This window comes from Manihot esculenta, chromosome 3 (assembly GCF_001659605.2).
Source record: "Manihot esculenta cultivar AM560-2 chromosome 3, M.esculenta_v8, whole genome shotgun sequence".
NCBI lineage: Eukaryota > Viridiplantae > Streptophyta > Magnoliopsida > Malpighiales > Euphorbiaceae > Manihot > Manihot esculenta.
This window is the reverse complement of record NC_035163.2, coordinates 25,181,910-25,206,111: the sequence shown is the minus strand read 5'-3', so window position 1 is coordinate 25,206,111 and position 24,202 is coordinate 25,181,910. Positions and strand designations below refer to the sequence as shown.

Sequence of the window (24,202 nt, the reverse complement as noted above, 5' to 3'; positions counted from 1 at the left end):
TCTTTAAAACCTCTAATTAAGTAAGATTTAAGAATTATGAAAAATCACACCTTATAAAATCGTGCTTTAGAAAACTTTATTTTACTCTATTTCCTCCCAAATATCAAAACCTTTGCTGTGCACCAACTTGTTAGGTCGAAAATGTGAGGTTTTTAGACATTTTGAGAATTCATAAAGTGATTTTTATATATAAAATTATGTATAATTTTAATTCTTTTGAAATTAAGTTTTTAAAATTAAAAAAATTTCAATTTTTCATTCTGAATAAAATAATTAATAGAAAATAATCAATTTAATTTGAATTGTTGTGAAATTTTTAATTTCAAACAAAAAATAATATTATCTACAGGGAGATTATATATGTTATACTTCAATTTTGATTCATTTATAATAATAATAATAATAATAATAATAATAATAATAATAATAATAATAATAATAATATACATAAATAAATAGTTTGTGTTATTTAAATTTCATGTGTGCAAAGAAGAATGTATACCCTGCAAAGAGAGGGTATATATAACCTGCAAAAGAGAGGAAAGATCAAACATAAACGCCTTTGCGAACATCTCATAAATGAAACCAAACATACCATCTTTATTAAAATAATAATAATAAGTCGTTTCTGATTAATAATCAATGAAAATCTGCTACAAATACGAATATATATCTTAAAGTTTTCAACGATAACAAAATATTTTAAAATCTAAATTTATTCTACAACAAGTTCAATAAATACTCAATAATACAATGATAATTAAAGAACATAATACATAATTAGTTTATGTATCCATGCTAATAAGTTGAATGTGAGTTTTTAGATTCTTTGAAGAGCTAGGAACCTGTCTCAAATAACAAAATTTCTCCCAAATTTCTTCAAGGTCATCTCCATCAAAGACATAAAAATTTACTTTTCTAAGTTTGCGAGCACACATGATTATGTATCTTAGAATATACAATTCATTTGGTGTGCCTTTGAAGCCCTTTACATTTATCACTTTAAGACTTTTCTTCATGCACATTTGGACCCATATCTCCTCTGACCAAAATTCTGAAGGATTTAATTCAAAGGGAGGTTCGTAATCCTAAAATTCACCAACCAAAACACAAGTTATTACAATACTTCTATATATATATATATATCTGCACACACAAAACAGTTAGATAGACAGATAGATAGAGAGAATAAAGATAACAGTTTAGTAACGAGGAGAATTCAATTTATCTGTATTTTCTTCGTCGTTACAAAAAAATAAGTAATTGTTTTCTTATACTACAGCAATGGAAATAGATGTACAAAATTTCAAACCGTTACGGTTGATTTATAATTATAATTTAAATATGTAGGACAATAATTTTCGATAACTGCCCTAGACTCATTTTTGTAATAGTGTAATTAAAGGTAAAATATCAAAACCTTCCCTATATTCCCAACCTGTTAGGTTAAAAAGTTGAAAGTTTTTATAGTTTTTGAAATTTTCAAAAATTTTATCTTTCTTAATAAAAATTGCCTTTCAAACATGAATATTACTTTATAAACCCTTACTTCACCTCCTAAAACTTTCTTCCAAGTATAGTTAAGTGAGTGGGATATCATCACATGAGACATAGCTCTCTTAAATCCAGCAAGGTATTTGAGATGTGAAGATGATGTCTCTCAAATACTAATGTCTTGTGTTTCTTAGCAAATACAATGTATCTAAATAATGCATACAAATAAACATAATTTTATATAATACTTTCTTACATATCTATAAGGAAATCAATCTAATCATACATTTGATATCTAATAGAGCTAATAGTTTTAATGGATTGATATATCCAACTTCGACCGGTTTACGAAGGACTTAAATTTATGCGACTAATCGTATGATGTGTCTCGATTAGTTTACAAATAAGTGCTTAATTGTTGTTATTATTATTATTGTATTAGATAATTATTGAATTTATGTGGTAATCTTATGAACATTTTTTATGTGCATGTATATAGAAATCATCAATATAAAGGGGTAATTAATCATAGGCTAAGTTTTTTTTGTAAATCTATTTAGTGGGTAATAGATAATTATAGGCAAAGGTTAATAAGTTATCTAACGATCATTTATACACAGCAATAAGTTATGTAATGATCAAAGAGCAAGAGAAATCCATTACTTTAACTAGTACTCACAGGAAAAATTTTTGCAGGGCATATTTCAAAGGTGAGGATCTCAAGTTTTGGGCAATTCCTGAACATGAACCTCACCCCATAAAACTCATTGGGGTGCATTGCAGTTTTCAAGATCAGATGGCGGACAGCTAGCGGGGCTCGCAACCTCACTGGTTCATGACTAGTGGGAACAATCTGCAAACACCACCAACCAATTCAATTTTGAGTTCTGAATTATGGGAGTATTGCAAAGAATTAGATATAACAAACTAATTAAGTGTTTAATAAAGTTAAGCAAGAATTAAAGATTCATTAGAAGCTTTATTATTTTTTTAAATTAAGTGTTTAATAAAGTTGAGCAAAAATTAAATAGTGAATAATTAATTTATACATTATTTAAATTTTACGCGCGATTTTATAATTTAAATTTCATATACATTTTACGCGCGAATTTTAATATAAATTTTATATAAATTAAATTATAAGACAATATTCATATACATTACAATCTTCATATACATTTTACTTCCTGAAAAGTAAATTATAAGACAATATTGTGAGACTAATTAACAATAAAATGCAAAATTAGGGTTCCTATATTCATGAATAATACCTGAAGAAGGACACTGCACAGAGTCAAAACTTTAGCAGCACAAACCGCTTCCAGGAAATAATAAAGAAGTATACCAATATCATCAAACTCGGGCTCCATCCCAAAGTCAAGATCAGCCTCTTCTATTTGAGTTAGATTAACTAACTGAAAGATACCAACTCTGCCTGAGAACTTTAAGAACCGTAACGTTGGTCCATCAATGTAGTAGTAATTTCGATTGAAATGGCACTTGTCAAGAACTAGATTCTTCAGCCTCAGGTTTGGCACGGTGATCTCGACGTGATGGATGTTCCAACACTTCTTCAAACTCAGACTCTCTAGAAATGGGAATCTCAGCAACAAGATTTCGATAGAAGCCAAACTCATATCTACCCATACTAAAGAAACCCCTTTCAGGGTGGTAGAATTGCTGAACCTGGATAAATCAAAATTGCATGAAATTAATTTCAAAGACTCAAGACCCAGATGTTGATAAACCTGGAAAGGCAATTCAACTGCTGCTGGATGATTCTTAGGATCGTCTTCTTCTCTCCAGATAGGATCAGAGAAGTCGAGTTCTAGGTCCTTGACGTTTCTTGAAATGGCGAAAATGACAAAGTTTTGGATGTCTGCAAGGAAACCCTCTGGTTTTGAACAAGTCAGTGAGAATTTCTGAATAGGCGTTCGAGGGTAGTTTGCTAGGAATTGCCTGATGAAATCAAAGAAAAAACTCCTTTGAATTCTCTGATTCTCATCAGTTTCTTCAAGATTCACAAAGGATTTCTCATCAAACTCCAGGTATGTGGTCTCACGCCAAACGTTGCGCCACTGCTTCGACAGGACGCTTGTTCTTGCTGCTTCTTTGAAAGGCAAATAGCTAACAATCAGAACAAGGAGAGAGCTTGTGAGCCTTGAGAACATATCTAGATTATCATTGTCCATGGTTTTGATCTTATGGGTTGTGAAGAAGAAGATGATGAAGATGAAAATGCAGTAGTTTTTCTTATATCGGTAAATGTGAACCAGCGAAGAAATGGCAGTTTGGATATACGACGATTGGCAAAATCTGCCATGGCCGGTGTATTTAGAGTGATAAAAAATCTGTGACAATTAATGCATTACCATAATAAACAGAATACAGAAAGAAAATAAAGTTACTGTCGGCGCCTTGGCCTTTTGGGGTTTTGCCCCTTTTCTTTTTTTGATAGTTATCTTCTTTTTTTTATCCCTTAATTCATGTTTAGAAGATTACTGGATTTCTTTTTTTCTTTTTGTAAGAAAGATAGAGTGAAAAACTAATAGCTTTGCTAAAAATATCCCTAACTCCATATAATATTTATAAATTTATTTTTATTTAAAATTTTTTAATTTAATTGGATAATATTATTAGTGCTTTATTTAAATTAAAATTGTTAAATACTTATACAACTAAAATTATTGAGAGCTTATATTAATATTTAATTCTATTAAATTATATTTTTATTATAATTTAAAATAAAATTTAAAAACTAACTAAAATATTGTATTTGAAAAATCATAAAATTATTATTTAGTGATGCATTGAAGCCATCATTAATAATAAATTTAGTGACTATGTATTGTTGTTAAATAAAATATATTTCTTTCGTTGCTATTATTCGTTGCTAAAATTTTTAGTGTAAATTATATTTTAAAATTTTTAATGATGGAGTTTTTTGCAGTTGAATATTATTCATTGCTAAAAATTTTAGTGTAAATTACATTTTAAAATTTTTAATGATGAAATTTTTATTGTTAATAATTTTTAAGAGAATATTTTAAAAATAATAAATTATAAGACAATAGCATGTGTTTAAAGAAATGGAAGCTATTAGGGATTGAAAGACTAACAACAAAGTGCAAGATTAGAGAGTTCATATATACATGAAGAGAAGATTACATCTGCACAGAGCCAAAACTTTAGCAGCAAAAACCTCTTACAAGAAATTATAAAGAAGTAAACCAATTTGATCAAACTCATGCTCCATTCCAATGTCAAGATCAGCCTCTACCATTTCAGTTTGATTTTCTAAGTGAAAGTGACCAACTTTTCCCGAGTTCTTCTAGAACTGTAACATTGGTCCTTCAATCCATATGAAATCTTGAATGAAATTGCACTTATTAAGAACCAGGTCCTTTAGCTTCAGGGTTGGCATAGTGATCTCGACGTGATGGATGTTCCAACACTTCTTTAAACTCGGACTCTCTAGAAATGGGAATCTCAGCAACAAGATGTTGATAGAAGCTAAACTCATCTCTATTCACCCTAAAGAAACCTCTTTCAGGCAGGTGGAATTGCTGAACTTGGACAGCATGAAAATAATTTCAAAGACTCAAGACCCAGATGTTGATAAACCTGGAAAGGCAATTCCTCAGGATCGTCTTCTTCTCTCCAGGTAGGATCACAGAAGTCAAGTTCTAGCTCCTTGACGTTTCTTGAAATGGCGAAAATGATAAAGTCTTGCATGTCTGCAAGGAAACCCTATGAAGGATTTCATTTATACAAATTCCATATGAGTTTTTAGATGCTTTGAAGGGCTGGGAAGTTGTTTCGGGTAACAAAATTTCTCCCATATTTCTTCAAACCCATTTCCACTGACGACATAAAGATTCACTCCTCTAAGTTTGCGAGAATTTATGATAAAGAGCATGCCTTTAAATCCCTTTACATTTATCACCTTGAGTCTTTTCTTCACGTACTTCCGAACCCACACACCATTTGACCAAAATTCTGAAGGATTTAATTCAAAGGGAGATTCGTAATCGCCTAACATTCACCAACCAAAATGCAAGAGAAATCCATATTTATAAATAGCAATCAATAATCTAATGATCAAAGTGCAAGAGAAATCCATAAGGAGTACTCACAGAAAATATTTTTGCAGGGCCTATTTCAAAGGTGATGATCTCAAGTTTTGGGCAACTCATCAACATGAACCTCATCCCATAAAATTCATAGGGATGCATTGCTGTTTTCAAGATCAGATGGCGGACTGCAAGCGGGGCTTGCAACCTCAATGCTTCTTCTCCACTGGGAATAATCTGCAAACACCACAAACGAATTCAATTTTGACTTCATCAATAGTATGCAAGATTAGGGTTCATATATACAGGGAGAGAGAAGAATACCTGAAGGAGGACACTGCACACAGTCAAAACTTTAGCAGCAAAAACATCTTGCAGTAAATTATAAAGAAGTAAACCAATTTCATCAAACTCAGGCTGCATTCCAAAGTTAAGATCAGCCTCTACCATTTCAGGTTGATAATCTAAGTAAAAGTGACCAACTTTGCCTGAGTACTTCAAGAACCGTAACATTGGTCCTTCAATCAAGAAGTAATCGTCAATGAAATTGCACTTATCAAGAACCAGATTCTTCAGCCTCAGGTTTGGCATGGTGATGTCGATGTGATCGATGTTCCAACACATTTTGAAACTAAGACTCTCTAGAAATGGGAATCTCAGCAACAAGGTTTTGATAGAAGCTAAACTCATCTCTATCCACCCTAAAGAAACCCCTTTCAGGGTGGCAGAATTGCTGAACCTGGATACATCAAAATAATTTCAAAGACTCAAAACCCAGATGTTGATAAACCTGGAAAGGCAATTCAACTGGTGCTGGATGATTCTCAGGATCGTCTTCTTCTCTCCAGGTAGTATCAGAGAAGTCGAGTTCTAGCTCCTTCACGTTTCTTGAAATGGCAAAAATGACAAAGTTTTGAATTTCTGCAAGGAAACCCTCTGGTTTTGAACAAGTCATTGAGAACTTCTGAATAGGCTTTCACGGTAGTTTGCAAGGAATTGCCTAATAAAACCAAAGAAAGAACTCCTTTGAATTCTCTGGTTCTCATCAGTTTCTTCAAGATTCACAAAGGATTTCTCATCAAACTCCAGGTATGTGGTTTCACGCCAAATGTTGCGCCACTGCTTAGACAGTATGCTTGTTATTGCTGCTTCTTTGAAAGGCAAATAACTGACTATCAGAACCAGAAGAGAGCTTGTGAGCCTTGAGAACGTGTCTAGGTTATCTTTGTCCATGGTTTTGAAGGATCTTATGGGGTGTAAAGAAGAAGATGAAGACGAAAATGCAGTAGTTTTTCTTATACTAGTAAATGTGAACTAGAGAGAAAAGGCAGTTTGCATATAATTTCGAAGTGACCAATATTGGTGAAATGCTTCAGCCATTTTTGCATATATTAATAAAAAAAAAATTAAAAAACTATCTAGATCGACAAAAACCATACAACCAAGAACTAACAGCCATGGCTGGTGCATTTAGAGCGAAAAAAAAAATCTGTGACATTTAATGCATTACCATAATAAACATAATGAAGAGGAAAAAATAAGACTATCGTGGATGGGTTGATCTTTTGGGGTTTTGTCATTTTCTTTTTTCTCATAGTTATCTCTTTTCTTTTTCCCTTTATGCATGTTTAGAAACTCACAGAAATTTTACTTTTTTTTTAAAGATGGAACAAATGGTATTCAAATCTACATCCTGGTAATAAGTTATATGCATTTCGTGGCAAGTTCGAAAAAATATTTTTATTTTTATTATATCTTATTTGATATGCTAAATTATACAAATTTTAAGTTTTAAATAAAATACAATTGAAAATAGAATGATAAATGAACTTTAGTACTAGATTAAATTTTTTATCCTATTAAATTGAGATATTATGTCTTAGACTGATATGATTTTTCTTCGGTAAATAATTAATAATTTTATCATTGGTATTTCAAATAGTTAATAATAAAAATAGCTAACAGATTGAGTATTTTTGAATACCTGATTTAATCAAAATCTAATAAAATAGGTTTAAATAATTATAAATAAGTCGGGAATGCATTCAAATTTAAAAAATAATATTAATTGGAGTTCAGATTTTATTTATAAAATACTCATTATTTGAAATCCATATAAATAATTAATTTAATATAAAAATATATTTTATAATAATATTTATAAATATTTTATATATTTTTATTTAAAAATTAAAATTATTTTAAAAAAATATTATTTATATAAATTATTAATTAAAATATATAAAATTAGAATTTTATTATATTTGAAAGAGATTCTGATAATTTAAATTAATTTTTAATTAAATTCAGTATAAATTTAAATTTAAATAATTTAATTTTTGCTAGTTATGTTCCTAGTTAGTAAGGAGTCAGCAATTTATTTTAACCATTTTTTTTTTATAATTCAATCAATCAATTCCTAATTAGTAAACAGTCAGCCGTATGCAATTTATTTTAACCATTACGTTTTAATAATTCAATCAATCAATTTCGTCACTGTTTTTGTTTTCTTGTAGAATTGAAAAAACCAAGGAAACCACCTATTTAAATTCGTAACTATGTCTTAACGGCTTGGGATTGAAACCTTGCATGATATATTTGCTCCAAATAACCAATTTAATCACTCTTTGATAAATTTTAAAAAATAAAAATAAAAAATTATTTAATATTCAACGACTTATCTTGTATATCTAATTTAATTATCGATTCTTTCCCTCACATGAATGCAAATAGTGTTTAAATATGTGAGTAACATAAAATGCATTAATTTATTTTGCAATGCAAAAATATTTTAATTATTATCAACTCAAATATATTGGGATTCACCTAATATTTTATAATTTTTTTTTATTGATTGAATGAAAAATGTATTGCAACAATTTTATGGTCTCTAATAAAATTGGTTTATATTGGGTTGAAAATTTTAAACTATAGCTAAAAGGTAATTAATTTTCTCCTTTTTAAAAATAAAAAATGTCAAAATTTTTTATTTTTTTTAAAACAAAAATTAATTAGTGTGCTAAGAGCATTGGATAACTATTTTAAATGAAATCAAATTTATAAAAAAGCTCATAATTATTTTTAACTTATCCTAAAGGAAAGGACAATCGTTTGAGTAAAAATTTAAATTGCAAAAATATCAAATTTGCCATGTTAAATTTCACTTGAAGTATTATATAAAATCAAATAAATTGAAAAAAATATAATTTACATTTTTTTAATAAATTATGAAGTTATTTAATCTTTTAATAATAATAATAATTTATGAACAAATTTAAACTGACAAATGAAATTTTACATTTTAAATCACTGTATAAAATAAATAGGGCAAATTTGATTTTTTTTTTAAACTAATTTTAAATCATTCCTTTATTATAATAATATTATAATAACCTTTAAAATATCTATAATTCTTTCGATCAAAAGTCAAATTTTTATGAGTTTCATCAAGTCGACAGATTTAAAATTCCACCGGTCCAAGAAAAGGCCTTTTCCAGTTTTTTGCATGAAGGTTTACTAATCACTACTGAATTTGCTACTGAAGCTACAAAAAAGTCAGGAAATGAAAATTATAATTATTGAAAAATAAATAAACAAATAAAACTGAAGCAGAAATGGAGAAGTATGAAAATGTACTAAGGATTCAGTACGAGTAACCTCAGCCTGGAAGGCAAGCATAGCAAATAGCTGATGAGCATTAAAAAGAGTAGCATTGTAGTATGAAAATGACCACATTTGATACAAGATCTGTCCAATCTTAATCACAGCAAAATCCCCACTGAATAAAGGTATCCTATTTCTTAGAACACAAGTGTTGTAGACAAGCAAAATGCTCCTGCATCTCCCACTCGATGAAGACGTAATAACAACTTCAAGATGCAAGTCGACACCCATCAGCCTGCTGAATTCTCGTGCAATAGTACATATTCTCGGCTGCAAAATTCCCCGCGTATTAACTACTTCGAAGAATATATATGCATATAAAATGGAAACTAGATATCACCAGTGGCACCTCAAGTGATGATGATAGTGTTGAAAATAGTTTTCACCGGATACAACAAGAATAATAAATGGTATGGCCATAACAAAATTCTATTAGCTAAAAGAAAGTATTTAAAACTATACAAAAGAAAATAAACGCAATGAATACAATGTCATAACAGGTCTAACAGATGACCCACAATCACCAACTAAGTCATAACCCAAAGTCATACTAATGTGATGTTTGTTTTTCTTACCACAATCCTATTCTGCGGATTCCCCTTTTCCCGAATAATTTTTATAGTACATTTTCTTTATCATCATAGTGTATTCTTCACAGTATCTCCTGTAGTACTCCACATAAAATATATAATATCCAAAGACCAAATTGCTAGCGTCATAATAAATAGAGTGTCAGCAGTAACAACTTTACAGTGTTCACCTTTATTCATTCATAATAACATGTTTTGTAATACATGCATTTGTACTAAAAGAACATGTTTCATTCACAACACCTGTCAGCAGAAAATGCAAATTCCGTAACGTTTGCCTGTTTGATAATATGAACACCCTATAATCAAATCATTTGAGATAAAGTACAAGTTAATCCACCCTATAATCAAATCATTTGAGATCAAAGTACAAGTTAATCCTAAGCAACACCGAAGAGGGTCAGAGAAGAATAAAATGCCTCAGATGCGGCCAAATATCTATGGGCACAATGACATGATTCAAAAAGAACTGAAGCTTTCTTAAGGAAGAAAGAGTCATGCCACAACTTTCATACAAGCAGTTAAGCATTCTTTACTTTGCAAATTATTTTGCATGCAAATACCAAAGACACCTAAAATTGCAGAAAAGGGATATCATATAGATAGCAGTGAAAATTAAACTACTTTAACCAGTATAACAAAGTGACTTCAAAAGCAAAAATAATCTGTATCATGATCCAAGCAAGGGAAAACAGAGAAGTGGAACATTAATTAGCTGCCTACCTACTGTTACCAAATTTAATAGTATCTCTTTCAAAAAGCTCATAATAACGTTGAGGTTCAATCGGATTATCCTGCAAACGCAGAAAAAGGACTTGGAAATAATAACTTTGCAATAAATCAATAAAAATAAAAGAAAGAAAGAAAGAGATAATCAGCAATAAGATATTGAGATATATAGCTTACATTAATAAAAGTTTTATTTGTGCTTCCAAGATCCATTAAATAAGGCCTATAATATGGTATAGAAATCAAAAGGTTAGAAATGGGATTAAAACAATATGCTAACAATTAACGCCAATTAATTCCAGTCACCACAAATCAGCCAAATTCTCACCTTACTTGCTTAGATATGGTACCATCAGGCTGGTCCTTTTCTACTTGCCTGGCAAAGCATAAACTTAAAATTAGAAAAAATGTCCAGAATATCTACCGGAAAAATAGAACTGCTAACAATAGATCTACCGGAATTGAATGACTGCATGTTGCTTGCTACAAGATGGGTGATCTGTAGGAATATCTGCAACCCTTCTTTCTCTCCCAAAAAGGTAACAGGTCTGACGATGTATATAGAGGGGTTCTGTTTATCAACACATTCATTAGCAACACATTCATTAGCGACACAAATATAAGCCAACAGGAATAATTAAAAACTCTCTCATAATCATATCCACGACTATAATGGATTGAACATTAAAAAAAAAAAAACAAATATACAGGTAAATAGGCACTTAAGGACTGCAAAAAGCTCCCAAACAAACAAATGCAAACTACGAGATGGTTGAAGTTAGTCATGACATACATTATATTCTTAGTTTTAGACAAAATCAAATTCTATACCTAATACCAAATAAAATAAGTTTGTACAAACTACTTCACAACATGACAGGACAAAGCACACATCTTTTAGTTGATGAAAGAATGAAGTTATGGACTGAGAAACTTATGAGGTGTTCTCTTCTGCAAGGCATTTCTGTTTATATACACAAAAATGAACCATAGAAGAAGTCACCCAGGACTTACCGTTCAGCACTTCACCATTCTTGAAAACATAGAGTCGCCATCTTATATCAGGTTTGCGAGCATCTGGAGGCTCATTAAACAGTAGTGTAACACCTAGTGCAGAAAAAAAAAATTAAAATAGAAATGGATAAGAAAATTATGTAAAACTGAAACAAATATTAGTTGAAGTCTTTCCAGGAGGTCCTACATCAAGTCATGATAAAGGAAAAAGGAGCTCTTAACAATTCAAGTACCAAACATTAGAGAAGATGAAAAAGCAACCAGAAGAAGTATAATTTACACTAGTTCAGTAACCCAGGGATCAGGTTCACTATCAATCACAGTCTTTATTCACTATCAATCACAGAGTCTAGCAAGTGCTTTTCTGCCTTCTGTTCAGTGTTCACATGCCAAACCAACCTAACTACGATATCAAACACTAAGAGGCTTGCAAGTATCAAACACTGAAAAGAGCTAACAACCTAGTTAAAGAGGAGCTTTTAACTATATCAAATATCAAACACTAAAGAAGATGGAAAAGCCAACAAGAAGTAATAGAATCAGCACTAGTTCAGGAAATAGCATAGTGGATCAAGTTCACTATCAATAACAGAGGCTTGCAAGTGCTTTCTGCTTAACACCCCAAAACAACCAATTACCTATACAGAACTCTAGAATGATCTTTAAAAAAATAAATATATAAATAAAAATTTGATCACATTTACAACATAAGAAGGGGAAACCAAGGATAACTATTAGAAAAAAATAATATTTAAATTTAGTTCAATAAATGCATTGCAACATGGCTGCTTCCCACTCATGCACTTTAAATTATTTAAGCCCTAGTTTCGTTGGGAGTATTGAAAGTAGAGGAGAAATGTATTCCGTCCATAATGTAGGTAGGTACTTTTCCTCCCTATTATATACCCAGTCATCCTATTGGGAAAATTTATCTTTTCCTCTTTTCTTCTATTCTTCCTGACAAACCAAGTCTAAAAAAAATTCTACCCACAAGTTTTTAGCAGAAGGAACTTAATGTTTGAATTAAATAAACTCCTGTAAAATTTTCATCAGTTTATTATTCCAAAAGAAAAGGTACAAATACTATTCAACAACAAATGTCCCAAACTAAAAGGCAAAATATGCATATACATAAACATGAAAGGAAGTGAGAGAGATTCAACGATACTACCAAGTATACAAAAACATGCCAGTTCTCTACAGTCAAAACAAAAGCAGTGCCAATATGACTTACCTCTAACCCTATTGGTTTCAGCAGCAAGTTTTCCAGATAGCTCAAATGAAGGTTGTTGCTGCAGTTGCAATGATGATGATCAAAATAAGGAAACAGAATCTAGATAGGCTGCAGAACAATTTTCACTAACCGAACAAAATAATGTATTCCACCTAAATGCTTAACATTTAGCACAAGAAAAACAAACTCACAAGTTGTTCTTACCTTCTGCTTTGCTTCCAAGGCCTCCTCAGCAGCCTTCATCTTTGCCACAGAATCATCATCATCATCATCATCATTTCTGCCCAAGCAAAAAAAATGAAGAATCTACTTTTGCCTATAAAATCATATCAGAGTGGAAATGGAACCTACAGAATGCCATGTAGAGTACTCAACTCACTATCATTGCTATTCATAAAAAGATGGAATTCCATGCCAAAGGTATGTTACCAAAAATTAGGTACAAATTTAAAGAGAAAAAAACAAAGGTGAAGAAGCAGCTAACCTTCGTTCTGCTCCTCTTGAGTTGGTCACCTGAGAAGATCAAGTTCATCAGGCCCTTCAACTAAGCATCATTTTAGCAAGAAGGGTAACTCTTAACATGCACAAAAGATTTGAGTGTTCAGAAAATACAAACTTCATCATTTTCCTTAGTAAATTAAGTTCAAACAACTTCTTTTGACACTGATTCTAGGACTAGTTTTCTGACCAAGGTTACTGCAGCCAAAATCCGCAGAGGTCATTCACAATTTCATAGCATTATGATGATTTCCATCAGACAAAATAGAAATTATATTTTGCTTTTATAAGTGATACTGCAAATAACAGTTTTCTGGGGACAAACAAGTTAAGCTAGTCCAATAAAAGACAAAGTAATAGTAGTGGATATCACCAGATACCTCATCACGTTCTCTCCTATTGCCATCTCTTTGGGGTGATCGAGATCTATGTTTGTTCCTGTGGTGGTGATCTGATGGAGAAGTTGATCTTCCATTCCTGGCTCTATAAGACTTGCTGTCAGTTGCATCTTTTCCTGACCTTCTCTCCATTCTCTCAGCTCCATCCCTATCTTCACCTCTTTCCCTATGTGTATTCCTGTCAGTAACCCTCCCATGATTCTTTTCATGCTCTCTCTCAGTCAATTTCTCAGCCTCTCTTTCTCTATATGCACCCTTACCACCCTTGCCATGACTTTTTTCACGTTCTCTCCCAGACAATTTTCCTGTCTCTCTTTCCCCACGTGTACCCTTATCATCTCCCTTACCACGATTCCTTTCATGGTCCCTCTCCTCTGCAGGCTCAGTTTCTCTCTCAGCTTGTGCCCTCCTTAACCGCTTTGTTCTTGGAGAAGGAGACTGAGACTTTTCATGACTATAATTTTTCTCTCTTGCCTGTGGGGAGCTATCCCTCTGGGAGCTCCTATGCCGTGGCGGAGAGGAAGAGTGATACATCTCATGCTTCGGAGATCTAGTACGAGTTGAGCGCTTCTCTCTTGCTGGAGAGATATCCCTATGGGAGCTCCTGTGTCGTGCCGGTGATCTTTCTCTCCGAGACGGGCTTTTCCTATGAGGAGAACCCCGACCTCTGATGGGAGATTGTGAATGACTAGACAAATTACGCCCCATTGACAATTCCTGTCTGTGCAGTTGTGAAATTACCTAAATTTTTAAAATGCAAATGTTAGATAAGCAAGGTAAACTTCAAGAACTAGAGCAGCAAGAAAATGTCTTTAAGCATACAAATTAAACATTAAACGACTGTTAACTCCAATAGCATGTGTGCATGGATCGGTAGATGAGCCAGACTAACCAGGGGTGTGCATCCGTTGGTTCAGTCATAAAACCACCAAAACTGAAAAATAAAGAAATTTAGTGGAAGGGGTGATGAACCCAATTAAACAAAACCCTAGGAAATGAAATAAAAAAAATTTTAAAAACAAACTTCAGTTTATTGGCTCTCTCAATGTTAAAACAATTAGTAAACAGCATCAAGAGCAATGCTGGTTTTCAGAGAAAAAAAAAACACAGAAAGCATACTGATACTACAAATCCAATTAGGAAAAAAAAAAAGAAGAAAATCAGTAAATCACATTGAAATCACTACCCAAAACAACAAAGAACAACAAGAAAATTGCTACTAAAATCGTTGACTTACAATCAAATGCAAAACAAGAGCAGCATACCATGAGAACGAAAATGAAGAATAAAAAAAGAAAATACAAGTCAGAAATTGAAAAAAAATAACAGAATAAGAGAGAATTTTACTGAACCAAAAGAAAATAAAACAAAACCTCAGCGAGCAAGGAAGGGGCCATACGAGTATTCAATAGAGCATTTTGCCGGAGAAGTCGCCAACGGAGTCTGAGAACCTAAAGCAGTAGCTGGCTGACGAAAAAGAGGAGTCTGTTGACGGTGCTCAAAACATTTTTCAGTTCTCAACCGAGTGAGGATTCAGAGGCTAGCGAGACACTGTCGTGAGATAGGGTTTTCTGAGAACAGTAATACAAAAACGACATTGTTTTTACCGTACAATAATAGCCTACAGCCTACAGGATAAAACTACCGAACATGTATTTTTATTTAATTATTTCTGCTAAATAAACTTATCGAATAAAAAAGTTCGTAAAAAATAAAAAGTTTTTTTTGCCAGAAATAAAATATATATATATATATATATATATATATATAGTAATAAAAATAAAAAGTTGAAAAACTCACATCAATATAATTTTTTAATAAAATATTTTAATATAAATTTTACATGATATAAATTATTTATAATAGATTTTTATTATTGATATAACACAATTATTATCAAAATAAATTTTAAAATTTGATCTTCATCAAACTCTCCTCTTTTAAATATCATGAATCTTTATATAAAATTATCGTTAATTGATATAATTCGATACATTTCATTATACTTATAATTATAAATTTTCAATTAATAAATTAATAAAATATCTCATTAATTAATTAATACTCATCAAATTTTTAAAAAATATTATAATTAATTATATATTTTTATAATATAAAAATAAATTATCACAAAAATATATATAATTTTTATATAATTACTTTTAAATTTTAAATAATTTTTATAATTAATTTATTAACTTAAAAATTGAAGTAACTGTTTCACTTCTTCTTTTTTATAAAATTGACCGAATATAATATAATTTTATTCTGACTATATTAATTATTTATAATATATTTATTATTATTATTAAATATAAAATATATTTGATTTTGATATATATTTTAAATTTATTAACTTTTCAAATTTATTAAATTATATTAGTATAATTGTGATATACTGAAAATATTTAAACCGTTTTTGTTAATAACAGCAAAAATAGTTTATCAATGTAATTCTCAACAAAATACAATTTATATTAAAAAAAAACAACCGAATAAAAAAGATTAACATTAATTTATTCAATTATTTCTTTTTACCGATACTATAATGCATGTTGTCAAGGCTTACAGTGTTCTAAGTACAAGGGAATAAATATAGGGCCAAATCAAATCAAACAAATCACTCAAAAAAGAAAACAAACAGATCGCGGGAGCATCGATCCACCTTGACGATACAAAGAAAATCTATTGACACATCGCTTTTATAATCAAGCACCAACAAAACATGGCTTTTATAGTCAAGCACCAACAAAACAAAGAACGAAAAGACAAAGTAAAACCAAACTAAATGAACAGAGAAGAAGCAAAATGTATATTGATGTTTTGAAATCCAGATAATAGAGTTTTCAGTAATTGTATAAACTTGTGTGGGGTGAAGGTGTTTTTTCCCCCTTTATTCCTTTTTTTTTTTGTCTATTAGCGTTACTTAACGATCTTTCAGTTACAGTGCCACATGTCTTTGTCATACCGTACGTACGAAAGCATCAGAGGCCCTCTCCACGCCAGGCGGCCATTTAATTCCCCCGTCGCGCGTGTAGATAGGGCTGCGAGATGACTGGGTTTACTGTCCTTTTTCCTGTCACATTTCAGGGCCGAGCTCGTGGTGGGTAGGCTGGGGCTTGTAAGTGACCCGGTCCACTTGGCGAGACTGAATCATGGCTGAAGAAACTAGACCGGCCCACTAGAGAGGTTTCATGGATTTTAGACTAATATTGTCCTCGCGGGCTTCACCCCATACTGGAGTGGTGAAGCCCAGCGGTCATCACGTATAAACATCAACATGCAACAGAACTTCAAGATGACAAATAGTTCTAAGCAACAATGAAGGAGAGGATGTAGCAGAGCTTAATTAATTTATCAATGGCATGCGGGAGCGTTGGTCGCTAGATATTGTGGCACAATCCCAAAATGCAATATCATCGAAAACAAAGCCCTCCTAAGAAGACAATCGAAATACCCTCTTAGCAGATTCAACAAAACACCTCCCACATAAAAGCTCTAGGACATGTGACAAAAAAAATAAAACTAGCAAATAACAAACGAAAACCAGTCTAAAACTCGATGGGGAAGCAGAGGAAGGAGGCACAAAGAAAAGAAAATAACAAATCAAAAGAAAGAGTCAACATGCAAGCTTCAATCTAAAGATAAACAATAAAGAAACAAAACTAAAAACCAAAAAAGTTAGACTAGTGATGGTGAGGGAAATAACGTTGGTAAAGCAATCCAATAAAAGAAACAGAGAAACAAATTCAATATTAATACAAGTACTTTAGGATAACGTACCTTGTGGCCTTGTTTAATAGAACCAACATTCGATGAGTCTAGTGAAAACCGCATTGTGATTTGACCTAGCGAAAACTGTTTCGTGGCTTTGATTAACGGGACTAACGCTCAAATAGTCTAGCAAAAATCGTCTTGTGACGTTAATTAATGGGATCAACGCCCGAGTGGTCTAGCAAAAATCGCCTTGTGACCTGACCTAGCAAAAACTGCCTTATGGCTTTAATCAGTGGGACCAACGAGGGTTTTGTTTCTGTAAGCCGCCATTCTTATCACGACCTTTTTTCACAATAATTCAGCTTGATCCAAATTATGAACGAGGGTTTTTCTGCATTTTCAGTATCCACCATAATTTATAATATCTCGAAATGATATCAAGAAAAGAGACCACATGATCATCTACTGTCTTTATAGTACAAACTTTTTTTTTTTACGGCTTTTCTTAATTAATAAATTTTTATATTTTATAAATTTAAAATTTTAATAATTATGTTAAAAAATATTAGCTGTCTTGAATTTTATATTGTTAACTTATTTGAATTTTATACTGTTTAATCTTATAATTTTAATTATATATATTATTTTATTTTTTTAATTTTAAACACTATACTATTTAATATATTTTATCAAAATTAAAATAATATAACTAATGATTTTTAATAAAAAAATAAAATCTATAAAATATAATTATTTTAAAATAGAAATAATACAGTGAATTTACTAAAATCGTAGGAATCTCATTTTCAGACACATATACTATGTATGTGTTGTGTGTATTATAAAACTACTTTTTTTTTAATTACGAGTCCATATGCAATGTATTATATTTATTAGGGTAAACTACAATTTAGTCCCTCTGGTTTAGTGAAATATAACCTTTCGTCCCTCTGTTTTTAAAAACCTTCAATTTAGTCCCTGTGATTTTTAAAAACTATGCCATTGGTCCCTCCCGTTAGATTTTCAGTTAAATTACCGTTAATTTTAATTAAAATACTAAAATGCCCATAATAGCTTCTTCTACTCCTAACCTCACCTGCTTCCTCTCAAATGGCCACTTCGGCATTCAGGTCCACCACCAAGCGAACCCCTATTGCGAAATTCTTTGCTTCGTCCACTGATGACTCCTCTTCTTCCAATCGGAGCTCCTTGGCTCACCGCCGCTCTCGGAGTCTCAGCCATTTCTCCTGGCCTTTGCCTCCGTCAGGGGATGACTTATCTGGCGACGCGCTCCTTCCAAGAGGGAGGTTCGTCAACACTCTTAGGGGGTTCGCTTGGGAGATACAGTTCGCGCCACATGGATAAAGGGAAGACAATAGGAACTCTGTGCGAGGTACGTTGTTCTGGGAGTACAAGATCTTCGATCACAACTTTGTCGCCTTCTACTAGTGGGAGTTTTAGTTGATATCTATAAAGAATGCGAAATTTGATATTACAAAGTAGCTACTGGCTTGTTCTCGTACACGTTGAAAAAGCAGCTTACCTTGCTCATTATTGATGCTTTTAACTTCCAATTGGTTTTGGTGGAGGAGACTGTCCGCTTAAATATTCCCAATATCCCGTTATACACACTGTTCCAATTAAAAAAGGACTTCATTGGGCATAACACGATTCAGATGCAACTGAATTTACAAAGAGAAGCCTACAACTTGCGATGCCCATGTGCACGATTACTCGCAAATATTTCCAATTAAAATGCAACAGGTTCGTCAACGTTGAGGCTCCGAGAGCGGCGGTGAGCCGAGGAGCTCCGATTGGAAGAAGATGAGTCATTAGTGGACGAAGCAGAGAATTTCGCAATGGGGTTCGCTTGGTGGTGGACCTGTAAGTTATAAAGCAAGTGAGGTCAGGAGTAGAAAGGTTGTATTTTAGCAGTGGACCTGAATGCCGAAGTGACCATTTGGGAGGAAGCAGGTGAGGTCAGAAGTAGAAGACGCTGTTATGGGTATTTTAGTCTTTTAATTAAAATTAATGGTGATTTAATTGAAAATCTAATGGAAGAGACCAATGGCATAGTTTTTAAAAATCACAGGGACTAAATTAAAAGTTTTTAAAAACAGAGTGACAAAAGATTATATTTCACTAAATTAGAGAAATTAAATTGCAGTTTACCCTATTTATTATCATCAAGATTTTTATTTAAAAGAACAAATTATGGGAAGTCACGTGCTTTTATACTTTCATTATTTTATTTTAAAATTTATTATTTTATTATTTTTTATATTTATAATACTAAATTTTAAATGCTCACAAATTTAATCAAATATAATATATGGATTTAAATAAGTTTGAGAGATATCGTATTTTATTCTTTAATCTTTAATTTTAATTTTAAAAAATAATGCTAAATTTTTAAAAAATATATATTTGACAGAATTTACTTAAATATAATAAAGTATGATTGATGTACAAATTATACTCCCAAAAAGTAAATTTGGTTTAAATTAAAATTATTAAAATTTATTAATATAATATATGATAAATTAAAAATAAATAATAAATTTACTTAACCCAATATTTTATAATAAGTAATAAACATAATTAAATATTTTTATACGCAGGTTTAGGATGTAATCAATTTTTCAAACTTTTCCATCCATTTAGAATGAGAAATTTCTTAAAAATTTAATTATATTGATTTATATTCTAAAAATTATTTTTATTTAGAATAAAATAATTTTTTTATATAAAATGAACCATATAAGATGAATAATTTATATTTAACCTAAAACATTTTGCATATTATATATATTAAAATACTCAAATGTTCTTAATTTTATAAAATATCTTATTATATTTATTTTTTTAATAATTTATGCGAAGAATAAAAAATAAATTAATTTTTTTTTCATTTTTTAAAAATTTCTTAAGGAAAGAAGAAAAAGTCGATTGAAAAAACCTCTCTCAATAAATTGCACCTACTCCTAGTGAGAGGTGGCCCTTAAAATTTGCCATTATAAAATAATTACCAAGTTGGAGGGGATCCCCACAAGAATAAACTCCAAAAAGCTAATCACCTATGGCCGCTTCCACTGCGCCAGCTGCTTCTTGCAGAGCTCACATTTCTTCTTCATCTCCTGCCGTCAGCAAACCCTACTCTTCTTCCAAGTTTCCCTTCAAGTTCAACAAATTTACGCCTCGCCAATTCCCCGCTTCTTACTCTGCTAGATTTTCCGTCTCTTGCACTTTGGTCGGAGAGCCTGCTGTCAAGATGGTGGGGAAGGAGGATTCCGACCCGGATTTGTGGCAGCGACCCGATTCATATGGCCGCTTTGGTAAATTTGGTGGCAAGTATGTCCCTGAAACCCTAATGCATGCTCTTTCTGAGCTTGAATCAGCATTCAATTCCCTCAAAGATGACCCAGATTTTCAGGTAAATCCTTTTCTTTTTGTGCATTTTGGGGGTTTGTTGAGGTTTATTGATTGTTGAATTCAATGAATTGCTTAGAAAATCCATATGAGCTCTGTTTTATCTGCTTTATACCACACTTCATTTTCCCTTTAAAAGTTATTGCTTGTACTGTGCTTCGTAGAAACATGATGGAGTTGCTGCTATGTTGTTATTGTGCATTTTGGGTTAAATGGTCTGATAACCGCTCTGTGGTTGCTAAATAGCAATATTGAGTGCAACCTAAGAGAAATTGCTAGATGTAATCAGAAGGTCCCTTTTTTCCCCTTCCCCTGATAAATATCTAGTGGATTTTTGGAGCTTGGAAGAAAAAAAAAGGAAGCAGTTTTTTCAGTCTCTGATCAATGCTTACTGTTCTCTTTCATAATGTTGTATAAAACAAATATTTATCTTGCAGAGTGAACTAGCTGGGATTTTGAAAGACTATGTTGGTAGGGAAACTCCTCTTTATTTTGCTGAGCGGCTTACAGAGCGTTATAGGCGTGCTGATGGTGAAGGACCACAAATTTACCTCAAGAGGGAAGATCTTAATCACACAGGTGCTCATAAGATCAATAACGCCATCGGGCAAGTTTTGCTTGCCAAGCGATTGGGCAAAAAGCGTATAATTGCTGAAACTGGAGCTGGTCAGCATGGAGTTGCAACCGCTACAGTTTGCGCAAGGTTTGGCTTGCGGTGTGTTATCTATATGGGTGCACAGGATATGGAAAGACAGGCCCTGAATGTTTTCAGAATGCGGCTTCTTGGTGCTGAGGTTAGGGCAGTCCATTCTGGTACAGCCACACTGAAAGATGCTACATCAGAAGCTATACGAGATTGGGTGACTAATGTGGAGACAACCCATTATATTTTGGGATCTGTAGCTGGGCCACATCCATATCCCATGATGGTTCGAGAGTTCCATAAGGTTATTGGTACAGAAACAAGAAAACAAGCAATGGAGAAATGGGGTGGGAAACCAGATGTCCTAGTTGCATGTGTTGGTGGAGGCTCTAATGCCATGGGACTCTTTGAAGATTTTATTAAAGACAAGGACGTTAGGTTGATTGGTGTGGAGGCTGCAGGATTAGGCTTGGATAGTGGTAAGCATGCTGCTACTTTGACCAAAGGAGAAGTTGGGGTCTTACATGGAGCTATGAGCTACTTATTACAAGATGATGATGGACAAATAATTGAGCCTCATTCTATCAGTGCAGGGTAAGGGTTATAAATTGGTGTTTGCTAGGGACCATGCACTATATATTACCTTTGATTTTTTGTATAGGTTGGATTATCCTGGAGTTGGACCTGAGCACAGTTTTCTGAAAGAGAAAGGACGTGCTGAATACTTTAGCGTTACGGATGAGGAGGCATTGGAAGGTATAGAAAATTGTGTTTATAAATAATTTGTTGTCATGAAGATATGCTGTTTCCGTTTTGAGTTCTTCTCAGCCTAGGAGCCAGTCTTTAGCTCATTTCCTTTTGGGGTTCGTATTATAAGTTTTCTGATCCTTTCAAATAAAATTTGAGATGGATTTTATACTATCTTTCTCGAAGAACTAATACAGACCAATTCATTCATTTATTTCGCACAATTGCCCAACATTTGTGCTCCTTGGCTTATGTATCCTTGCTGGAAATAAATAAAGAAAGAAATCAATTAAATAACAGTGTCATCCCACCTATAAGTCCATGGAACTGGAACCTTAGACTTGTAATAGAAAAACTACTGCTAATTGTTTGATTTAAGTTGTTGAGATTCTCAGGTTGTTATTTCAGGTATATTCAATTATTTGCCATCTTTGAAAGTGTAGCAGTTCATATACAACTAGGCAGAACCTAAAGTTTGAAGTTGCTCCTCCTTTTCACCCATTTATACCTTTTATTTAAAATAATAATGCTGCTATTAACATCTAACAAGTTTTAAAGTCTTTCTCAGTAGTTACTGTTTAGTTTTACATGTGCAGCATTTAAGAGATTATCACGATTGGAGGGCATAATCCCTGCTTTGGAGACATCTCACGCCCTGGCTTATTTGGAGAAGCTCTGCCCAACTCTCGCAGATGGAACCAAAGTTGTAGTGAACTGCAGTGGCAGAGGGGATAAGGATGTGCATACTGCCTTAAAATATTTGCAAGTTTAGTGACAGTGTTTATTCCATAATTTATTTTGTTTGTTGTAATTTTTCTTTTCCTTCTGGATATTTGGGTATAAGACTTACGGTCAGTGGCAAATCCAGTTGCTGCATTTTTTCCCGGCCTTTTTATCTCCTGTTCCAATATGCAATTATATAAAAGTTTGTCTGCTCTGGATTATGCGTCAATCAAGCATTTTACTTTCATGTCATGCTGCTTTTCGCTTATTGATAATTAATTAATTTAGTTCTTGTTCTTAATGACTTAAAGAAACTGTTAAGCTTTTGATATGTAATTAGAAATTTGCAATGACAGCTCGAGTATATTTTGATCCCTAAAAATTTAAAGTAATTTATATCGTAGTTCATCTGATTGGGTTGTGATTTTTACAGTTTGAAAGGATTTATCAATTAAGTTTAAATTTAAAAATAGCTGTCGAACAGATTCAGAGGCAAATTCTGTAGCACACCGGCTGGTTGATGTCGGTAGTAATTGGCGTAAGGGTGGGGAGACATCTCATACTCTAGAGACAGCTCCGGCTAGTTTGTTCTTATCTCTGGCGTAAAAAAATAATAAAGCCACAACACGCCAATTTCCTCAATCTTAGAAAGCATTCCTCGTCGGCAAAATAAAGTATTATATTTCAATTTAACTCGTGAATAATTAATTGAAACTGACAAAACGCTTTTTAAGTACAACAATAAAATTAAATTGAGACAAAAGAAAATCTAATTTAATAAATAAATTCCGCATAAACCTAAAAATAAAGGGTAGAATATTTTTTTTGCTAAAAATAGAGATTATATTATGGAGTCATAGCCCATTACATCAAAGAAGTCCAAGCCTCAAAGAGAAATTGGATACAAACAGAATGGGCCATAAAAAAACTAAACATCGGCAACCTTAGCACCAATCTGATACCCAACCCGAACGGCACTATTCATATCGAGAACGCCGAGACTTGGCGCTACAAGCTTGCTGGTGAAATTCCAATGGTAGCTTTCTTCCACACCGAAACACAAGAAAACCCACAATGTCCTCAAGGCAACTCCCAAAGAAATGGGTGGTGACAGACGACAGATTTACCATCCTTAACCAAGGGAACAAAGAAAGATGGCACTAAAGAGACCTACGCATTTGAACAACCACAAGCAGAACCAAAGCCCCAAGCAAAAATGGCACATCTGGTTATCGGTGGAAGCACTTGAG

The 24,202-nt window shown here is 32.4% G+C and overlaps 4 protein-coding genes across 9 annotated transcripts; 1 reads left to right on the top strand and 3 right to left on the bottom strand.

The window, feature by feature from the left end:
• Nucleotides 1-785: 785 nt before the first annotated feature.
• LOC110611624 (F-box protein At3g62230) lies at nucleotides 786-3,851 on the bottom strand. The gene is made up of 4 exons (XM_043955096.1): nucleotides 2,766-3,851; nucleotides 2,679-2,681; nucleotides 2,174-2,347; nucleotides 786-1,088 (listed from the first exon to the last, which is right to left on the bottom strand). The coding sequence occupies exons 1-4, from the start codon at nucleotides 3,684-3,686 to the stop codon at nucleotides 786-788; spliced, it is 1,401 nt and encodes a 466-aa protein (XP_043811031.1). The 5' UTR covers nucleotides 3,687-3,851.
• A 1,032-nt stretch (nucleotides 3,852-4,883) lies between these two features.
• On the bottom strand, nucleotides 4,884-6,800 carry LOC110611625 (putative F-box protein At3g29830). The gene is given in 7 exon segments (XM_043955095.1): nucleotides 4,884-5,060; nucleotides 5,119-5,231; nucleotides 5,323-5,529; nucleotides 5,627-5,804; nucleotides 5,892-6,208; nucleotides 6,342-6,557; nucleotides 6,560-6,800. Coding segments are annotated over 7 exon segments (1,449 nt in total).
• A 2,320-nt stretch (nucleotides 6,801-9,120) lies between these two features.
• On the bottom strand, nucleotides 9,121-15,286 carry LOC110611854 (FHA domain-containing protein DDL). 6 transcript variants are annotated; one of them, XM_021752380.2, is made up of 11 exons: nucleotides 15,067-15,282; nucleotides 13,676-14,434; nucleotides 13,282-13,310; nucleotides 13,002-13,077; nucleotides 12,798-12,855; nucleotides 11,564-11,656; nucleotides 11,006-11,120; nucleotides 10,878-10,925; nucleotides 10,727-10,772; nucleotides 10,544-10,614; nucleotides 9,183-9,500 (listed from the first exon to the last, which is right to left on the bottom strand). In XM_021752380.2, the coding sequence occupies exons 1-11, from the start codon at nucleotides 15,088-15,090 to the stop codon at nucleotides 9,461-9,463; spliced, it is 1,359 nt and encodes a 452-aa protein (XP_021608072.1). In that variant the 5' UTR covers nucleotides 15,091-15,282; the 3' UTR covers nucleotides 9,183-9,460. The 6 variants fall into 6 exon arrangements, with proteins under 6 accessions (XP_021608071.1, XP_021608070.1, XP_021608068.1 ...); XM_021752379.2 differs by lacking the exons at nucleotides 10,544-10,614; nucleotides 10,727-10,772 and adding an exon at nucleotides 14,586-14,627 and having other exon boundaries at nucleotides 9,121-9,500; nucleotides 10,883-10,925; nucleotides 15,067-15,285; XM_021752378.2 differs by lacking the exons at nucleotides 10,544-10,614; nucleotides 10,727-10,772 and adding an exon at nucleotides 14,586-14,627 and having other exon boundaries at nucleotides 9,121-9,500; nucleotides 10,883-10,925; nucleotides 15,093-15,285.
• Nucleotides 15,287-20,429: 5,143 nt separating this feature from the next.
• Nucleotides 20,430-23,181, top strand: LOC110611958 (tryptophan synthase beta chain 1). Its single transcript, XM_021752545.1, has 4 exons — nucleotides 20,430-20,843; nucleotides 21,277-22,076; nucleotides 22,144-22,238; nucleotides 22,826-23,181. The coding sequence occupies exons 1-4, from the start codon at nucleotides 20,490-20,492 to the stop codon at nucleotides 22,999-23,001; spliced, it is 1,425 nt and encodes a 474-aa protein (XP_021608237.1). The 5' UTR covers nucleotides 20,430-20,489; the 3' UTR covers nucleotides 23,002-23,181.
• Nucleotides 23,182-24,202: the final 1,021 nt, after the last annotated feature.

What these genes read in the sequence shown, in the direction of transcription:
- LOC110611624 (XM_043955096.1), bottom strand. Translation starts at nt 3,686, where the DNA reads ATGGACAATGATAATCTAGATATGTTCTCAAGGCTCACAAGCTCTCTC. An exon ending in GCCCTGCAAAAATTTTTCCT is followed by an intron (nt 1,089 to 2,173) that starts GTGAGTACTAGT and finishes GGTGAATTTTAG; the next exon opens with GATTACGAACCTCCCTTTGA.
- LOC110611854 (XM_021752376.2), bottom strand. Translation starts at nt 15,090, where the DNA reads ATGGCCCCTTCCTTGCTCGCTGAG. An exon ending in ATAGGAGAGAACGTGATGAG is followed by an intron (nt 13,311 to 13,675) that starts GTATCTGGTGAT and finishes TGATCTTCTCAG; the next exon opens with GTGACCAACTCAAGAGGAGC. An exon ending in TCAAGAGGAGCAGAACGAAG is followed by an intron (nt 13,078 to 13,281) that starts GTTAGCTGCTTC and finishes TTGCTTGGGCAG; the next exon opens with AAATGATGATGATGATGATG.
- LOC110611958 (XM_021752545.1), top strand. Translation starts at nt 20,490, where the DNA reads ATGGCCGCTTCCACTGCGCCAGCTGCTTCTTGCAGAGCTCACATTTCT. An exon ending in AAGATGACCCAGATTTTCAG is followed by an intron (nt 20,844 to 21,276) that starts GTAAATCCTTTT and finishes TTTATCTTGCAG; the next exon opens with AGTGAACTAGCTGGGATTTT. An exon ending in GGATGAGGAGGCATTGGAAG is followed by an intron (nt 22,239 to 22,825) that starts GTATAGAAAATT and finishes TTACATGTGCAG; the next exon opens with CATTTAAGAGATTATCACGA.